Raw genomic sequence first — 18,630 nt, forward strand, 5'->3', positions numbered from 1 at the left:
TTTTAAAAAGTATGACCCTTCCTGGCTGGTGTAGCTCAGTTGGTTGGAACGTCATCCCATGCACCAAAAGGTGGTTGGGTTCGATTCCCAGTCACTGCATTCGGGAGGGAGGCAACTGATCGATGTTTCTCTCTCTCTCAAATCAATAATCAACTCTCTCAAATCAATAATCAATCAATCAATAAATAAGTATGACTCAAGATTGAGATATAATCAAAACACAAGTATTTAAAACTTAAAAACAACTAAACCCCCACACCTTTGAGTTTTCAGTTGCATGTAACATTTGATTGAGGACGCTTTAACGAAGTATTTTAATTAGTATATACCAACCTGGCTTGTCCTTAGGTGGTTCCTTTTTCAGTAAAGTGACTTTATTATTAACGATGACTTTTGGCTTTTCTAAGCCTAAGGAAACTGGAGGGCATATAACTGGTTCTCTAGAAACTACATCAAGAAAAAAAGTTTGGATGAGAGCAATGCAGAATCTGGTTCTTTTTGAAAATTAAGAACTATACCAGGCTTAACAGTACAATTTCATCTGTTACCCAAAATGTGAGATCAAACACTTTGGAAAGGCAGCATGGGTGGTTTCCCTTTTTCAGCTCACAGACTGTGTTCCAGAATTTTCTGAGTTATTGCTTCTAACTTTGACTAATTAATCTAAGGAAAAGTTATAAGCTTCTAGCTTCCACGACTTTACACCATAGGCTCAAAAGTTCCCAAACTTTGCTCAGGTGACAAAGGATATTACATATTTAGATAACCAAGTACTAATTGCATATTTAATTACACAAATACGGAACAACTTTACTAACAGAAAAGATTCAGGGTATGGGATATGGAGTCACAATCCTGAGCCTACCACAACCATGAATTAAAACAACCTGCTGATCGGATGTTTCTTGTGCAGTAATTTTGCAATAAAAAGGTATTTTGATGGACCTAAAAAATAAATCCAGTACGCTTTTAGCTCTTTATTGACCCAAACCACAGGTCCAACAGCCACACCTTGGTTTGGAGAGGGTCAGGGATGACTTTGTACCATATATTTTAGCCACTTTAATGCTTTCACATCAAAATACTGTTAAACACGATTCACAGCTTCTATTTATATTGTTGGCTATTTAGTCATTCATTTCAACAGGTAACAGGCTCCAGAGCTTGAAGGTAAATAGATAAAAGAATTGAAGGGCTAAAATTACATCCCTTGACCTTTTCCTCGTCAATATCGGTGGTAGACTGCTTTGTTAGAAATTAGTGGTGGAACCCAGAAAAACAGTTTGTAAAAGTCTCAGAGCTGTCACTATAGCTTAACAGGCTGAAAAAACTTCATCGTCTTTCATAATTTTTTTAGGAAAACACCACCAGGTGGAAACAAGTGCCCAGAGTGGTGGTAGCTTCCAGGTCCGACATTTGTAACGACAGTGGTGTCTTTCAATAAATGGATGACGATGACAAATGGTTAGAACTTTTCCCATGTGAGTTTCTGTGTAAATACTCAGGGCTCTGCTCTGTCCCACAGGAGAACCTGCCTAAGCTGGCGAGAAGTTTCTCTACAGAACTTCGCCATTTCCACCCCAATCACCCACTAAATCCCCTCAAACACTTCAAAGGTGTTTGGAGGCTTAAAGGTGCCCTTTGACAAACCTAACGTGGTTTCCAAGGGCACCAAAAATACCACCCAAGCTAAGGAGTTGGGAAACCAGGTAGGTCAGAGGCAGAGAAGTTTCTGGTCACAACTCTTCAGTCCTAGAGAGTCGGTGACATGGGACTTGGGCACATACCTACGGAGGCGACACCACAGGGTAACTCTGGCTCCCGGGCTTCCTCTTCTCCCTCCTGGTCGGACACGCTGCCATTCTCAACAGGCCCCGCGCTCTCCCTAATGCTCTCTTCTTCATTCCCATCATACAACTCCTGCTTTACGGACACTCTCGAGGTGAGCTTTTTCTTCTTTTTGGGCTTTGGCTTAGGTTGAGAGAGCCTTTTTTTCTCTAATTCAATACTTTTCTTGCCTAGAGGAATAGCAAAAAAAAAAAAAAAAAAAAAAAAAAAGCAGAAGTAAAAAAAGGATAGACTAAAATATATATTGTTGGTTAAAAGCACTCTAGGAGGTCATCTCCAAACCCTCATTACTCTTTTTGGATAGCATTCTTATCCTTTCCCTTCCTTCACAATGAATTTTTAGTTACATTATCCAAATGTTAACCCTTTGTGATGTAATTAAATCAGAAATACTATGGTCAATTAACCCTGAATACTTTAGTGTGTGTATCCTACAACCGTGGACATTCTCCTCCATCATCACAGCACAACTACTCAAATCAGGAAATTAACACTGATACGCCCCTACTGTCTATGCCACACATTTCATACAGGTTTCATTAGTTTTACCAAGAAGGTCTCTTACAGCAAAAGGCATCACACACTGTACTTGCTTGTTATGTCTCTAGTTTCCTTCAGCTTGGAACAGGCTCAGATTCCTTCTAACTTCAAACTATTTTTTTAAAGGCTTTTTATTTTTTTAAAATATATTTTTATTGATTTCAGAGAGGAAGGGAGAGGGAGAGATAGAAACATCAATAATGAGAGAGACTCATTGATCGGCTGCCTCCTGCACACCCCCTACTGGGGACTGAGCCCGGAACCTGGGCACGTGCCCTGACTGAATTGAAACATGACCTCCAGTATTTAGAAATCAAGACCTGGGTGCCAGGAATACTTGTCACTGTTTGGGTGCTGTCCTCAGGCTCCCAGGGCTGCCTTCCTTGCATAGGCCCCAGCGCCCTGCCATTCCGTTGCAGCTGCCCCGTGTGAATGTCTTCCTCGCTTGCCCCTGATCAACTCAGTTACTGAGGGAGGGCGACGGGGAAGCAGGCGAGCATTTCTGGGCTCCAGGTTCTGACTGACCTTGGGGAGGCCGGGAATGTTCTTGCATGGAAACGAGCCATCTGTACACACAGAAGTCATCTGCCCCTGAGTAGATGCAGTCTGGATCCAAGGGGGACCATGCCACGCACAGCAGCCGACCTCGATGTCCTCGGAAATTGCATAGAGGCTCTTCCTGGAGAGCATCCCACACCTAAAGCCAAAAGTCACAGGACAGAATAGGCACTTTCTAGTTATTCTATTGTTCTGGGGGATGAGAAAAACAATATTTTAAAGATCTGTGCATACTTATTTCCTCTTGTGATTTGTAATTTCCTCTTAAGAGTTCAATTTCAGAGAGTGCTATTTCCTGTGGGGGTGATGTTGAGTGAGCTTCTAAAGGTGGCTTACAGATTTCACCATCCTAGAGTAGTACTGGATATTATTTATAAAGAGAATTCTAACTCAGCCCACCCTGCACGTGTGTGCATACTTGGGGTTCTACTTTCTCACAGGTGATTCTTTTGTCCCCAAGTACCTGGGCAACTGACCAGTGTCCTACCTGCTTCTTTAAAAGTTTATTTCAGAGAGGAAGGGAGAGGGAGAGAGGAACAGAAACGTCATTGATGAGAGAGAATCACTGATTGGCTGCCTTCTGCACACCCCCTACTGTCTCAACACGGAGACAGGCATCCACCACAGATACTGCCCTCCAGTTCCCAAGGTCTGTTTGGTTCTGACACCTGAAACTCCTACCTCATAGTTCAGGCTTGGCAGCTCATCTTTACTTTTTAGAACTTGGAGATTTCTGACTTACCATTTTATTATTAAAAATTGTTTTCGCATAAATTTATAAGTCCATCATACTGACAGTGGTAAGTTAGAATGAAATCTTAACATTAGAATTTAGCTAGTTTCTATTAATACTTTCGTTTTCATCTATATAAAAAACAACAACCCAATCAAAGCCCGACAAGGGCCTGGAATAAAACTAAGATGCCTCCTCGAACTCAGAAAATCCCTTTCTGTAGAAGATAACAGTGAGGGAAGGGGAACGCACACAACTGGGGAAAAGAGGACAGTCAGAGTACACAGTGAGGAGCCCACTCCCAGAGACGCAACAGTACCTGAGCTGTGCCATCATAGGAAGCAGATACCAGCCTTCCGTCATGGTGTGGGCTCCACGCCAGACTGGTAATCTTGGCAGTGTGCCCTGAGAGGGTCCGGTAGGGCTCTGTAATGGTCACTGGAGATTCAGGATTGCTCTCTACAAGACGAGGGGAAAATGAGGATAACAAAAGCTACCTCACAGGGTTGTGAGAGTTGGATGCAGTGAAACATGTGAATGGGATGTGCGTTGTGTGTAAAATACTCAAACACTACAGGAAGAGGGTATAAACTGGAACAGTCTTTTTGGAGAGCCACTTGGCCAATAACCATTCTTTAAAAAATCTGGAGAAGCCCTGGCCATTATGGCTCAATAGTTAGAGCATCAGCCTGAGACTGAAGCGTGGTGGGTTCAATCCCTGGCCCCAGTTGGGAGGCAACCACTCAATGTGTCTCTCACATCGATGTTTCTCTTGCATGCATGCTCTCTCTCCTCTACCTCCTTCCTTCCACTCTCTCTAAAAATTAATGGGAAAAATATCCTCCGGTGAGGATTAACAAAACAAAAAATCTGGAGAAAACACTCAGCAAACTGATAACACTGATTATTATTGAGGGATGAGATTATGGGAGGAACTTTATTTTCTTAAGTTACCATATATGTCATATTTGAAATTTTTCTTATTTTAAATAAGATGAATATATTACTTTTGAAAATAGAAAAAAATAAGAATAACATTTATTTTAATAGTAAAGAGTAAAACGGTATAGAGACTGGAATGGAAAGTAGCTAAACAGAGGACTGCACCCCAGTATAGAAGAAACCAAAGTTACCTATGACCGCCTTCAGGTTGTGCACATAAATGACAGCATTGTTGGACCCGGAGGCCATCAGATAGCTCAGCTCTGGCTGGCTGCCATGCTCATGATGCCAGCTAATGGTATTCACAAGCTTGTGATGCTGCTGGATGGTGCAGATCAGTTTCAAGTTGGGAATCTGAAATATTTCTATTGATCTGAAATAATAAACACATCAAGATATGAAAGATGGACAATAAATGTACAATTAACGCAAACAGGTATCTCCTTCACTCCCTCAGTCAAGGAAAGGTGAAGTGGAATAGGATAACCCTATCTATCACTCTCTTAGAACCAGGGACAAAAGTTTGTTTCTCAAACAAGTATTTCAGCTTTAAAAAAAATCCCCAAACTCTCTGAAAAGTGTTTATTAGGCTTTTGTAATAGACAGTGCTAGAGAGAAGCTAAAAGAACGAATGAACCAATGGCTGAATTAGGATTGTTACTCTAAACAACATGGAAAGGGCATGGTGAGACCTAAAGAGGACTTATGCCTGGGCTTCATTTTAAAAAATGAAGGGAAATTTAGGCAGTTCAGTGCAGGAGATGAGCATTTTGCGAAGCATCAAACAACCAAACACTGAGTAGGCAAACACTCCTTGGAATGAAAATATCCAACTTACTCTGCAATTTTCAGAGATGCAGAGAGCTCCTGGATCATTCACAGACACCAAGGATAAATCAGAATATCAAATACAACCGGGCTTCCCCAGCTAACATTACAGATGGCATCAGCCAGCTTGCAATCAAATATATGTGCAGTTACAAAGTGTTGTGTTTTTTTAAAAAAAACAAACACATACCCGTCTTCATTGCCAAGAGCCATGATTTTGCCATCTGCTTTCCAGCTGATCTCTGTGTGTACAGGCAGTTTGTACTAGAAAGCAAAATATACCAATCTTGACTAAAAACATTGTTCTTCTCTGCATAGCTTACAAACCAATGATGACAGCACTAGAGAAAAAAATCCCTAGAGTTTAAAAATCTTCTAATTATACAATAGCCATTCTTGTAAATAATCTACATAATAACCAAAGAATTACTAAGAGCAAATGTTCTATTTGGGACAAAAAGAGGCCAGTAAACACTAAATGTCTACAATGTCTAACCTTGTGAAATGAGCTTCATTAAAATAATTTTATCCCACAATGAAGAATGAAACGTATCTGCTGGCTTTGACAACATAGGGGTCATGGTCTCCTTAACAAAACCATACACCCTGCCCCTGCTTTCTTCCGATCCCTTTTGTTTCTTTTCATGTTGGTCCCCAAGGCTGCCTGGGCCCTCTTCTTATCTCTTTAGACCACCTCATACATGCCCACAGCTGCTTTTTTTTTCTTTTTAAATATTTTTTAATGAATTTTTTAGAAAAGAAGGGAGAGGGATAGAGAGATAAAAACATTAATGAGAGAGGAACATCATCGATCCGCTGCATCCCACACGCCCCCTCCTGGGGATTGAGCCCACAACCCGCGCATGTGCCCTGACTGCGAAGCGAACCAGCGACCTCAACCACTGAGCAACACGGGCCAGGCACCCACAGCTTTTTTAGCTACCATTCCAGTAAAGGGGTTCTAAATTTCTATTTGCAGCCCAAACTCCTTGTATGAGCTTCTGATCCATACACTCAACTGCTACAAAACCCAAAGCTCACTGGGAACAGAAACCTGGTCTCTATAATCATTGTTGAATGTTAATGTTCAGATAATATACAGAAGACAATGGAGGAATGTAGTCAATAAAAATAATTCAGTTTATGATTAAATGTTATTTTTATGCTAGCCATACAAGAATAATGAGCAACAATAAAAAATGCTCATTTAAAAGAATAAGGAAATCTCAGCATTTACGATTTTACTTCAAAAGATAGTTCTGGCATACAGATACACTGATAAGATATAAAGCAAATGTGATTAAATGCAGGAATCTGGGTCAAAGATAACAGGGAATTATTCTTGCAGCTTTTTAATAAATCTATAATTACTTCATTAAAAAATTAAAAACAAATGACAATTCTATCTTGAGCAAAGTACCCCGCAGCCACATGTGGATGCCGTATTACCAAGTTATTTTTACCAAGGCCTCACTCTGGAGGAACTGGCTGGCTGGAAAAGAATGCTCTCTATCCAAGATCTGAAAGCTTACGATAAATCACCAATGCAACTGAGATAAAACATTTTTTTGTTGTTAAGTTCTTTGCTTTACTCAAGGATAAAGAATTCTACAATATATGTTATAACTTATTAATTCACTGAGTTTTTAAAGAACATCTAAGAAGTCTGACTGAGCATAACGGCTATCTCTAATAATGGCATTTATTATGAAAGATGGAAAATCAAGATACAGAGATCAAGAGAAGACTTTAAAACCACAAGAACTTACTTTGATTGAATTGGTGTCCCTGATGAGTTTGTTGATGTCAAAAGCCTCTCCATTAAGCTTCCAGGGGTTATGCTGTAAGACAAGCCCCTCCCCTCCACAGCTGTATAAAGTGAGGGAAGGTCTGTCTCCTTCTCCTCCTATATGAGACAAGAAAGCTTATCAGTTTTGCATTCTACCAGCCAAAGCACCACCATATCATACTATCAATTGTTTTAATACACTGTAATAAAGCCACAGTTCTTTGTGTCTGAACCTAGTTGTTGGGAGTAAAAGTAACAACGGTATCCTAATAATTCTACATTAATATCTATAATGTAACATATTAGTTTTAAACATTCTTCTGTCATTCAAAATGGTATGGGGTGCCAAAGCTGGAATCAGAAAACATGTTATCAAAGTTTTTGAATTTTTATGTGTTCTTTCAGAAATAAGTACTTTGGGCATTTAAATATATGGAGCTGCAGGACTTTCTATGACTAATTATAAGGAGCAGATTTCCTTAGTGTCACAGCAATCCTCTTGTTGATTTTTAAGAAGCAAACAGTAGTTGTGATGGCTTTCTGTAAGGCAAGTTTTACTCTTACCACTGTTAGAACTCTGCCTGGCACAAATCAAGGATCCAGTAAACATGTGTTGAGTGAATGAATGAAAGATGATTGTAATGCTGTTTGAGTTCTGATGATTTACCCTATCCTCTCTATGTAATGCAGTTACTATGGAAATTTACAGATGTTTCATTATAGAAAACCAAAGATTTTTGCTGAACACACTCATTTTGAAAGATATTCCGAAGGAACTATCACTTTAGGAATAAGAAAGAGAAAGACAAGATTGAGGGACTAGAAGAGGAAAAGCATCAGAATACAATGAAAGGCAAAAAGAGATCCCTTGAGAAAGTCTCAGTTTGCTTTAGAGTTTAGGGAGGCTTATTCTGGGTGAATGGTTTCTGACCTATCACCTAGCACTCTGCCCTCATAGACCCCTGGCTACATAGCAGCCAGCATAAGCAGTCACTGAACTAGAATATTTATTTTATTTATTTTTCTTTCTTTTTTTTTTATTCATTAAGGTGTCACATATTTGTCCTCATCCCCCCATTCCCTTCCCCCACCCCACCCCCCTGTTGTCCTTAACCACTGGTTAGGCTTGTATGCATGCACACAAGTCCTTTGGTTGATCTCTCCCCCCTCCCCCCACCCTCCCCTACCCTCCCTCTGAGGCCCGACAGTCTGATCGATGCCTCCTTGTTTCTGGGTCTTGAACTAGAATATTTAGGACTCGCGAATATCCTAGGATTAAACTGTAAGAAAGAAAATACTCTGCATTTGTAAAAAAATGGCTCAGACACTTACCAAGTGACAGGGAAGGTATTGGTGGCCCCCAGGCTAAACTATACACAGTCTTCTTATGATATGTGCTGGAGATCTGTGGAGGTCTAAGAGGAAGGGGGATTACAAACAGAATGATTTAAACAAAAAGGCATAGTGGAAATAACACACTTTTCCCCTGTAAAAGGCACTTATTATAAACTTATTTGCTGATATAAGAGAAAAACAATTTAATAGTACCCTTCTCCAAATAGCTGATTTGTAAAGAAGCAAATACTTAAGTGACATACCATGTAATGATATCTACTAACAAAATGAATAAGTCTCAAATACACTTTGAACACAGAAAAAATGTTATCTCCCTCTCCCCACCCAACCCAACCTGCTCATCTGGTCAGTTTATAAACATTTTCCCCATCTCTCCCTCTGAGTTGCCCACTTTACTTAAATGTCAAATATTTTAATATGACTGTAGTTATATAGCAGTGTAAAGGCTATCACAATGAGAAACAGATAGGACTAGATAGAAAATGCAAACTGCTTAGCACAGAACTAAAGTTACTGCTAAGCATGCACTATTACCATGCAAATGTCTCCACCTCATATTCAAGTAAAAGACTAAATGTCATTTTAGGTTTACCCTGTCATTAATACCACATTCTTAAACTAAGAGAAGATTTTAGATAGACTTTAAAGTTTTTTATTGTTTCTTTTTAAAGAAACCTTGGTCTCAAAAGTGTTTCTTAAGGCTGCTGTGGTGGTTAATAATATGTGAGGTGTCAGTCAAAGGCAGTGTGGTTATTACCTTCAGTGCATACTATATTCTTTGTATGACTTTAGAATTCCAAGATTCCGGAACCTATGGCTGAACTAGCTGTTGACTTATTTACTTCCATGTGTCTGACATATTGATTGTTATTATTCTAGACTATAAACCAAAATTTCTTTGGCTAAAAGAAACAGAATAGCAATTATGGCTGAATGCCCCAAAATAATTTATCTACAGCAACATCCTTCCCCCTAATTCATACCTTTTCTAGTGTTATGGGGGGAGAGGGAATTGGAGCCCTGGCTGGCATTGTCCAGTGGTTAGAGCATTGGCCTGCACACCAGAGGGGGTCACAGGTTCAGAGGCCGGTGGTACAGGCTGGATTCCAAAGGTTTGAGCCCCACCCTTAGTCAGGGTAAGTGTGGGAGGCAACCAATCAATGTGTCTCTCTCATATCCATGTTTCTTTCTTCTCTCTCTCCCCCCGCCCCCCATACTGCCCTCTACCCTTCTACTTTCTCTAAAAATCAATGGAAAAAATATCCTCGCTCTTTGGGTGAGGAAAAAAAAAAAGGAGAAAAATAGTTAACTACATGCAGATTATACGTAAGTACTTAAATAATTGCATAAAGGTTAACTCCACAGTATAATAATTCTCACTTGAAGCAAATAATGCACAATAGAGGTAGGCAAACTTATCTTGCAAAGGGCCAGACAGTGAACATTTCCGGCTTTTTGAGCCATGCTGTCTCTGTCACAGTCAGTCCACTCTGCTGTGGTACTGTGAAAGCAGCCCCAGACAAGAAATAAACAAATGAGGATGGCTAGACAAGAAATAAACAAATGAGGATGGCTGGGTCCCAATAAAACTTAACTTAATTTGTATATGGCTGGACATTAGGTCATATTATAGAACTACTGTTTAAAAAATCGAGGGAAAAGGAAATACTTTATACTCCCACAGGTCAGAACCACCATGACCTGAAAATAATTTATTTACTTATTTTTAAAAGAGAGGGAGAGGGAGAGAAAGGAGAAACATCGATGTGAGAGACGTCAATCGGTTGCCTCTAGCACACACCCCGACGGGGGACCGAACCAGCAACCTGGGCATGTGTCCTGCGTGGGAATCGCACAGGTGACCTTTTTGTGCACAGGATGATGCTCAACCAACTGAATCACACTGGCCAGGGCTGAAAAATACATTTTAAAATTAAACCTCGAGTTTTAAGCCTCAGTCTCAGAGCCAGACTCTTTTTTTTTTCTTTAAATATAAAATAGTATATAGTAAAGATTGTTCTTATTCTGGAAACTGTAACAAATAACAGTCATTGAACAGTCAATCGGTCATATTCCTAATCAGGAAGAAGTTCAGAACCAGACTCTTAAAGATGTTCCCAGACCAATTTTGATGCATGTCCGGGTTTCTGAACTCAAACATCATCACCGACATTTTGGTCAAAGGCCTAAACAAAGAATCATCTCTCTCTCTTACTTGTTGGAGTAGGTGTCATACAATCCCACTTTTCCGTCATCAGTTCCAAAGGCTAAGCAGCCTTCCTTGGTTGGGTGCCAGCACAGCTACAAAAAAAAACATGAGGAACGAGAGACTGTAATGGGAATTCTGATTATCCTTCTGGCGTTTAAATGGAAAACTTTCTTGCTCTTGGTGTCTTCTAATTTTACAAGGTCTCGTTATTTAAAAGAGAAACAAGGAAGTATGCTACTTCTAATCTCACCCCCAAAACCCCCCATTGCCAGTATTGAATTTTTTGGTGAATAATCTTACGATATATACAACTGAAAAAAGGGTTCAAACATATAAATGATGTACATGATACACTGTTGAGTGGGGATAAAAAATGCCAGAACAATTTAGAAAATATGATTCTAATAATTAACAAAATTTTGAAAGACACATCACAAACTGTCAACAATAGTTCAATGGATTATGGAAATGGGTGAATGGAGTGGAGAAACATTTATTGCTTTTAGATTAAATGGCCACAACAGAGGTCTCACTTTGGAAAAAAACAAAAAAATTTATACATGTGGTTTTGTAATGTGCTTTCTGTGTTTTGTCATTTGCATTCTTTGTGAGTTATTACCATCTTTTCACATAAAATAAAGATCTGCATTGTCATTTCCAATAGTTTGATACCATTCCATGTGGTTATAATTAATAATTGTCTTCCATGAATGCACATCCAGGTTATTTCTAATTTCTTACTATTAGAAAACATGATGACTTGAACAAAGCTTTAACTTGAAATCCTAAATTTGGAGATAATAGTTTTTTTAAGAGCGAATTCTTCACTTTTCCCAGTTTCAAACTTAATTGAAAATAGCCTGTGATTCCCAACAGAGTTCATTTAAACGAAAAGGTGTTCTCTAAAAGAGAATTACTGACTTGAAAATAAGTTCATAGTAAGCTCAAAGAGAGTATCCGTACCGCTGTAACCTTGGACTTGACACCCTGCCAGAAATTTTTCACATCATAGTTGTTCTTTATGGAGATTGTATTCCATACTCGGATCATGCCATCTCCAACGCCTATGGCCAAACAGCCTGTGTCCACAGGAGAGAAAGCCAGACTGTAGGCAAAGCCACCAAGGGAAGGCAGGGTCCAGCAACACTCCAGGGTGGCCATGTCCCAGCATTTTACCTGAAAAGATGAAGGGTTAAGGCCTAAATATAAAAAAGATCAGAGAAACAGGGAAAGGAATCAACATTTCAAATAGGATGGGTCTAGAGAGTAAATAAGGATAGTGTAATTTAACTATTCTAATAGGAATCAGAAAAAGCATGTCTTAGAAAAAACGCACCCAAAAAAACAATAATAAATTGTAGAGCTCAAAGGGATCTTAGCATACATTTATTCCCAGAGATGTCAAGTGAATTCTGAGCCATACAATTAATAAACCAGAACCAGGCCTGCCACTTACAAGGTCAGTGGCCTTTCTACTCTATTGGATTAGCACATCGGTAATTTCCTCATTTGGCAAACTCTAAGCAATAAAGATGCTCTCAAGATACTGGAAAAATCAGTGTTCTCTCAAAAAGCAAAATATCATACTGATGGGAAGAGCAGTGCTAAGTTTTTAATTGTAACTTGTGTAACAGAGGGACTTGGGAGAAAAAGTCTATCAAATGAGCCTGGCTTAACTGCAAAAGAGTAAGGCCATAGACTCTTACAGCCAATTCTCCCTTAGAGAGAGTTCACCAAGAGCAGATGATTCTGCTACCTAACTATAGACAAGGATATAATAAAGCCAAAGCATGATGATCTCACATATCCTTCCCTGGACACATTGACTCTTCTTTATCACATCTGCTTTAACAAAAAGGCATCTTGGTGGTTCCTCCCCTTCGCCCTACCTCTCTGCTGTTCATGTATTTAGTGCCAATCGGTAACAGTAACTGAAATAGGAACTGGAGGTAAGGGGGGTATGAATGGAACTGATGGCTGGTTTGAAAAAGCCCTCTAATCCCATCTAAGTCATAAACCACCGCTTTCCCGTGCTGAACACAGGAATAAGCTGTCCTTACATCTCTGTCCATTGATGTGGAAAGCAGCAGCTGTTTGTCATCCTCAGTTTGCAGCGGACATAAATTAAACACTATTCTTGAATGATTCTGCCCTTCTGCTGAAGCGCTAAAGAGGGTATATTTCCGTCTCCAAGACTGAGTGAGATCCCACAGCAGCAATTCACCTCTGCGAAGGAAGACAGGCGTTAGTTCTCTTTCACAAGCCATTTGAAAAGAAGAGATTCTGGCCCAGAGCGTGGGCCCAGTTGCAAAATAATTTCTGTTCATTGTTCCTTTAAGTAGAGACAAACTCTGAAGTATGCACAGAATATCTCTGGAAGCACACACGAAAACAAGGAGTCCGTCCTACGGGGAGGGGAACCAAGTAGCTGGAGGAATCAGAGGCGGAAGGGTACTTTCATAGCTTTCCTTCTTTCTGGACCATGTGACTATACTGGACTGCTTTTTGAACAGATTTTCCCAACAGCTTTAATTAGGAAATGCCACAATTTGCATAGCCCCAAAGGCTTTAAGATATAATCTCTCTCTTATGGGTCAGTGAGGGTGGCGGGGGTAGGGCCATGACTGATGTTTTGGTGAGATTTCTATATGCTTTACCTGTATTATTTCATTTAAAATCAGGGTCTTTTCTGTTAAATTCACTTATTATCTCAAGCAACTAAAGGCTGATTCTCAAATTTTGTTTAATGAATGGCTGCAATCATCCTAAGAGATAGGAGATACTATAACCTCCTTTTTATATGTGAAGTAATTGGAGCTCAGAAAAGTGAAGGGTCTTACTCATGAATACATAGCAGGTAAGTCATGGACTGATTCTGAAATTCAATTCTGCCTGACTTCAGAGTCCATTCTTAACCACCAGGCTATACTTATTTGATCTTTTCACAACTCTCTTATTACACAACACAGATATCGATCCCAAGATTTTTCCAATACAAATGGCCTATCATAATATAAGCCTCAGCCACTGCTTTTTCCATCTTCAAGTCTAAGAATTCCTGAGGCTAGAGAAGAAACAAAATATGTCAAAGGGCATGACAAGGAAAAAGACTGACCCAAAACAGCTAGATACGAGCTGTGTTGGCTGATCCTTGGGCCAATGGAGTGTCAACCAAAGGCGCTCTTTAATAGTTGGGTCCACACCTCCTCTTCTCTTCAGAAAGGGCAATTTCAAAGTCATCACACCTGCAGATTGAAAGAAGGTCCATGGGTGCATAAAGTCATCAGCAGCTCACAACACAGTGACCCCCTTTATCTGCAGTTTCAGTAACCTGTGGCCAACCATGGTCCAAAAACATCCAATGGAAAATTCCAGACATAACAATTCCTGTTTTAAATTGCACTGTTCTGAGTAGTGTGATGAAATCTTGTGCTGTCCTGCCGCGAACACGAATCATCCCTTTGCCCAATGTATCCATGTTGTATGCTTCCCACCCGTTAGTCACTGAGTAGGTGATCAGACAGACTACCGTGGTCTCACAGTGCTTGTGTTCAGGTAATCCATTTTACTTAATAATGGCCTCAAAGTCATTCACATACTTATTACAGAATGTCATTATCATTGTTCTATTTAATTATTGTTGTTTTAAAACTCTTACTGTGCCTAATTTATAAATTAAACTTTATCACAGGTATGTATGTACAGGGAAAAACGTAAGTCTATATAGGGTTCGGTGCTATCTGAGGTTTCAGGCATCCTGTGGAGCTCTTGGAACGTATTCCTCTCAGATAAGAGGGAACTATTGTATAGTTTGTGGTTTAGAAGTTTGTTAGTTTGGTTACTTAGGATTCAGACCCCATTTTCTCCTGGTAACACTATTATGCAGAGTGGTTAATACTAGTCTAGCTAATTTAAGTCAAAGCTTTACAGGCCGAGAAAGTGAGTTTCCAACTAGAACTGAGCCCCCAGGTGGTAACACAATCTGCTTCTCCAAAGTTGGCAGGACAGAGGGTGGGGTTCCTTCTTCTGGCTGTGAAGAAATCCAATGAAGGGGACAAAGCTGGCACTGACATGTGACAGGGAAGTCCCTCCACCCCTGACATGCTACTAACCGGTGGTTCTTAGTCTCTACGGTGTATCAGAACCACTGGTGGAATTTCTAAAATTCATAAGCCGGGGCCCAACCCCAAGAGATTCTGATTCAGAAAAATTGAAGACAGTTGTCCATAAGTGTATTATTTATTTATTACATATTTTGTATTCCTCGGCATCATTAAAGTTTAGAGGTTACCCTTCTGGATGGATTCATAGCCCGATGTTATCCCTACTTGGGAGAATCAGCCAAAGTATATCCAAAAGTCACCCACAAATCCTAAAACATTCTGTTTTCCCAAATTATGCTAATAGCTACCACTGACTAAGCCCTAACTATGCTACTTGCTTTACATGCACAAATGCATCTGGACAGATGGTAAAACTTGTATGCTTTAAGTGGAGAAAATAGACTGCTATAAAGGGAAAGGTTTGATTTTTACTATACAGGTAACATCCACTCTGCCTGGATCTTCTCTCAATCTATGGTAAAAGTTCTGCTCAAAAAATGCTTAGGAAAGCTGAATGACTGAGCTTTTACATTTAAATATGCATGTCTTTAGTGGGTATATATTATTTATTCTGCATTTGTGCATTAAAAGTTCTTACTCTAGTCCTGGCTGATTTGGCACAGTGGATAGAGCATCAGCCTACGGACTGAGGGGTCCCAGGTTTGATTCCGGTCAAGGGCACTTGCCCAGGTTGTGGACTCGATCCCCAGTATGGGGCGTGCAGGAGGCAGTCAATCAATGATTCTTTCTCACTGTTAGTATTTCTATCTTTCCCTCTCCCTTCCTCTCTGAAATAAATAAAAATATGTATTTTTTAAAAAAGTTCTAACTCTAGTGATCTTTTCCATTCCTCTCTGATCAAGGCCTTGCCAAGTTCCAGTATTCCCAGTCTCAACAAACATCTTATCCCCCATGCCACATAGTGACCCTTCTATGAATGTAACAGAAACCCTCCCTCCAACACCGAAGCCAGATGTTAGGAGCACGGAGTTCTCTTCTAGGCTAGGTTGGGAAACAACTTTCTACATAGAAAAGTACAGGAACTGCTTTTGACAGATGATATACTCTCAGTACAACAAGGCAGAATAAAAAACCTTATGCCTCTCTTGGATCAATATAGGTTATATTGCAAAAGAAATGATCAAACATCAATCTTACCTCGGCCTCGAGAGCAGCTCCAGATTCGAATGGTTTGATCTTTGCTTCCAGTGGCTAAGTAGCAGCCTTTTGTTACTGGAGTTTGTGCTATAACTTTCCCATTAGGAAGTTCAGGTTCTTCTAGGATAGAGATGGTAATTCTGTTACACGAAACAGGCACTTATCTCAAAGAAAAAATAGTTTGCAAGGGTTCCAGGATCTTAGCTCTAGCTTTCATAGACCTGATCTGCAAAAGTCACATTTTAAATATAATGCAAATGATACAATTCTACACATTGTGTTCTTTAGCTTTAAAGAGTACAGAACCCTCCCTTAAATGCCAGCTACCTGAATTTTCCTCTTGATTTATGGATAAACAGTCTTCACCAGGCAGAGGACACCAGGCTATGGAGTGGATCTCATCATCATGGCCCCGAAGCCTGTGAATAACTTCTCCTTTCTTGCTGATGTCAATTATCACCACTATGCCATCCTTGTAGCTGAAACACAAGTTAGAAAACATTTTGTTTTCCAGTAAAATTTTGCCTTAGGAGTTATTGTGCATTTTTAAAAGTTAAGTGCAGTGGGGGTTGGGGAGAAGAAGACAAGAAATAATTAACTTTGTCCTTTTTCTAAAGTGTTCATTCATGCTTCCTGATTTTTCAAATCCTCCTCCATGATCAATCTTGTAATAGAAATAGTGCACATGTTACCTGGCACAAAGCTCAAACTGGAGCATGCTTAAGTTCTAAGTTCTTATAGGGGCCCAGCAGTTCCTCTAATTATACTCAAATTGTTTTAATATACCCAAAAAACTCCTTCTTTGTACCAGCCATCCTGCTTTTCCAACTAGAAACTTAACAAAAGCTGCAGAACTCTTAATTCAAGATCTGGGTATTCCAAGGCTATCATTCAGTGAGTACAAAAGAGGCTGAGAAATTCTAACAGCTTTTTTTTAAGTGGTAAAGTATTTCAGACACAAAGTATCTACCCCTCAGACTAAGAAAAAAACAATTACCAATAGAGTTGAAGTCCTCTGTATATCTCACCCAAACTCTGTCCCTCTCTTCCCCAGAGGGAAATTGCTATTTGTGAATTTTGGGTTACATCATTCCTAGCCTTTCTTTGTTTACATTCCTAAATAAGATACATAATTATTTTATATACTAGAGGCCCCGGTGCACAAATTTGTGCATGGGTGGGGTCCCTCGGCCTGCCTGTGATTGCCCAGTCCTGATTGGCCCCAGCCAACTGGGTGGGGGGTGGGGGAGGGACCGTGGGAGGTTGGCTGTGGGAGCGCACTGACCACCAGGGGGCAGCTCCTGCACTGAGCGTCTGCCCCCTGGTGGTCAGTGTGCATCATCGCAACCAGTCGACCGGTTGCTTAGGCTTTTATATACATATATATTTTTTTAAGTTCATATAAATGATATGTGGTCTTTTTCTGCAGCTTGCTTCCTTTACTCATTCTATTCGTGAGTCAGCCATATTGGCACATGTAACTGTTCCTGGCCAGCCATTTATACTGTTGTGTAGTCCTCCATCATCTGACTATACCTCAACTTCTTTATTCCTTTTCCTTTTGAAGGGCTTACATTTTTAGCTATTACAAACAAAACATGCTGCCATTAATGTTCTTATACACACCTGAGATAATTTCCGGTTTGATGCCTAGTAATGCAACTGTCAGGATATAAGATATGCACATCTTTGCTTTACTAAGAAATGCAAAGCTGCTCTCCAAAGTGTGTGCACCTACTTGCATTTCCTACATAACAGATACTTCTACAGGGAAAAATACCAGTAACAGCTTTATTTACTTAGTTTTCTCCTTTTATAAAGTTTTTCCTCATTACAGCTTTATTAAAAAATTAAATCATAGAATATGTTAATCTTCAAAGACATGGACTTTGAAAACCACCAAGTTCTGTAACCTAATAGCCAAGCGATTAAGCTCTCAAGAAATAATTACCATTTTGAAAGTCATTGGAAAACAATCATTCTCATTCAATCCCGTGTCTGTACCTGACTCTTCTCTTCTTGTGAATTCCAGCTCATCTTTCAAGGTCAGTTTGGTTTCACCTTCTCTGACCCCTGCCTGCTACCCTTTCTGCTCCCTCTCTAGTACTCTCCTCCCCACAACTGCACAGAGACTGCCGACCCACAGACCCCTTCCATTTTCACTATTATTCACGCCTTAAAAAACCCTTATCTCCTTGTCCCCTCTCTCTCAGGGGTATTTACTCCACAAAACCTCAAACCTGGTTGAATTCAACTATCTCCTTTCTCAACCAGTGTGAATAGTTTAAAGTCATGACCATGATCCTTAGCTTGGCACTCAACAGGGACCATTGAACCTACAAGTCCCCTCGTTCATTTTCCTATTTCTGAGATGACTGTTTTCATACCTTATTCCTGTATCCAGTCCCATCCCCCCCATGAACTTGACTCCATCTCCTCTCTGACTTATGCCTCACTGAGAAAATCAGAAGCCATCAGAATGAAGCACCCTCTCCTTCCAACAGATCTACAAACCTACCCGCACTATTTCCATAGTCTTAGCTGCTCTTTCTATTTGTGACCAATA

At 40.0% G+C, this 18,630-nt stretch overlaps 1 protein-coding gene across 4 annotated transcripts in view; it reads right to left on the reverse strand.

Moving 5' to 3' along the window:
* The window catches only part of GEMIN5 (gem nuclear organelle associated protein 5), a 38,757-nt gene that overhangs the window by 17,047 nt on the left and 3,080 nt on the right, over positions 1–18,630 (reverse strand). For 2 of the 4 annotated variants that reach the window (XM_079772596.1, XM_079772595.1), the window contains exons 4-17: positions 16,392–16,543; positions 16,065–16,181; positions 13,919–14,048; positions 12,864–13,029; positions 11,767–11,979; positions 10,810–10,895; positions 8,571–8,653; positions 7,219–7,355; positions 5,640–5,713; positions 4,813–4,994; positions 3,999–4,138; positions 2,914–3,085; positions 1,788–2,018; positions 334–447 (exon numbers count right to left, since the gene is read on the reverse strand). In XM_079772596.1, coding sequence (XP_079628722.1) covers positions 334–447; positions 1,788–2,018; positions 2,914–3,085; positions 3,999–4,138; positions 4,813–4,994; positions 5,640–5,713; positions 7,219–7,355; positions 8,571–8,653; positions 10,810–10,895; positions 11,767–11,979; positions 12,864–13,029; positions 13,919–14,048; positions 16,065–16,181; positions 16,392–16,543 — 1,997 coding nt within the window. Of the gene's footprint in view, positions 1–333; positions 448–1,787; positions 2,019–2,913; positions 3,086–3,998; positions 4,139–4,812; positions 4,995–5,639; positions 5,714–7,218; positions 7,356–8,570; positions 8,654–10,809; positions 10,896–11,766; positions 11,980–12,863; positions 13,030–13,918; positions 14,049–16,064; positions 16,185–16,391; positions 16,544–18,630 lie in introns of all 4 variants that reach the window. The other 2 variants (XM_079772594.1, XM_079772593.1) reach the window with 1 other exon arrangement.

This window comes from Cnephaeus nilssonii (genome assembly GCF_951640355.1).
Source record: "Cnephaeus nilssonii genome assembly, chromosome: 5".
NCBI classification, from domain to species: Eukaryota; Metazoa; Chordata; class Mammalia; order Chiroptera; family Vespertilionidae; genus Cnephaeus; species Cnephaeus nilssonii.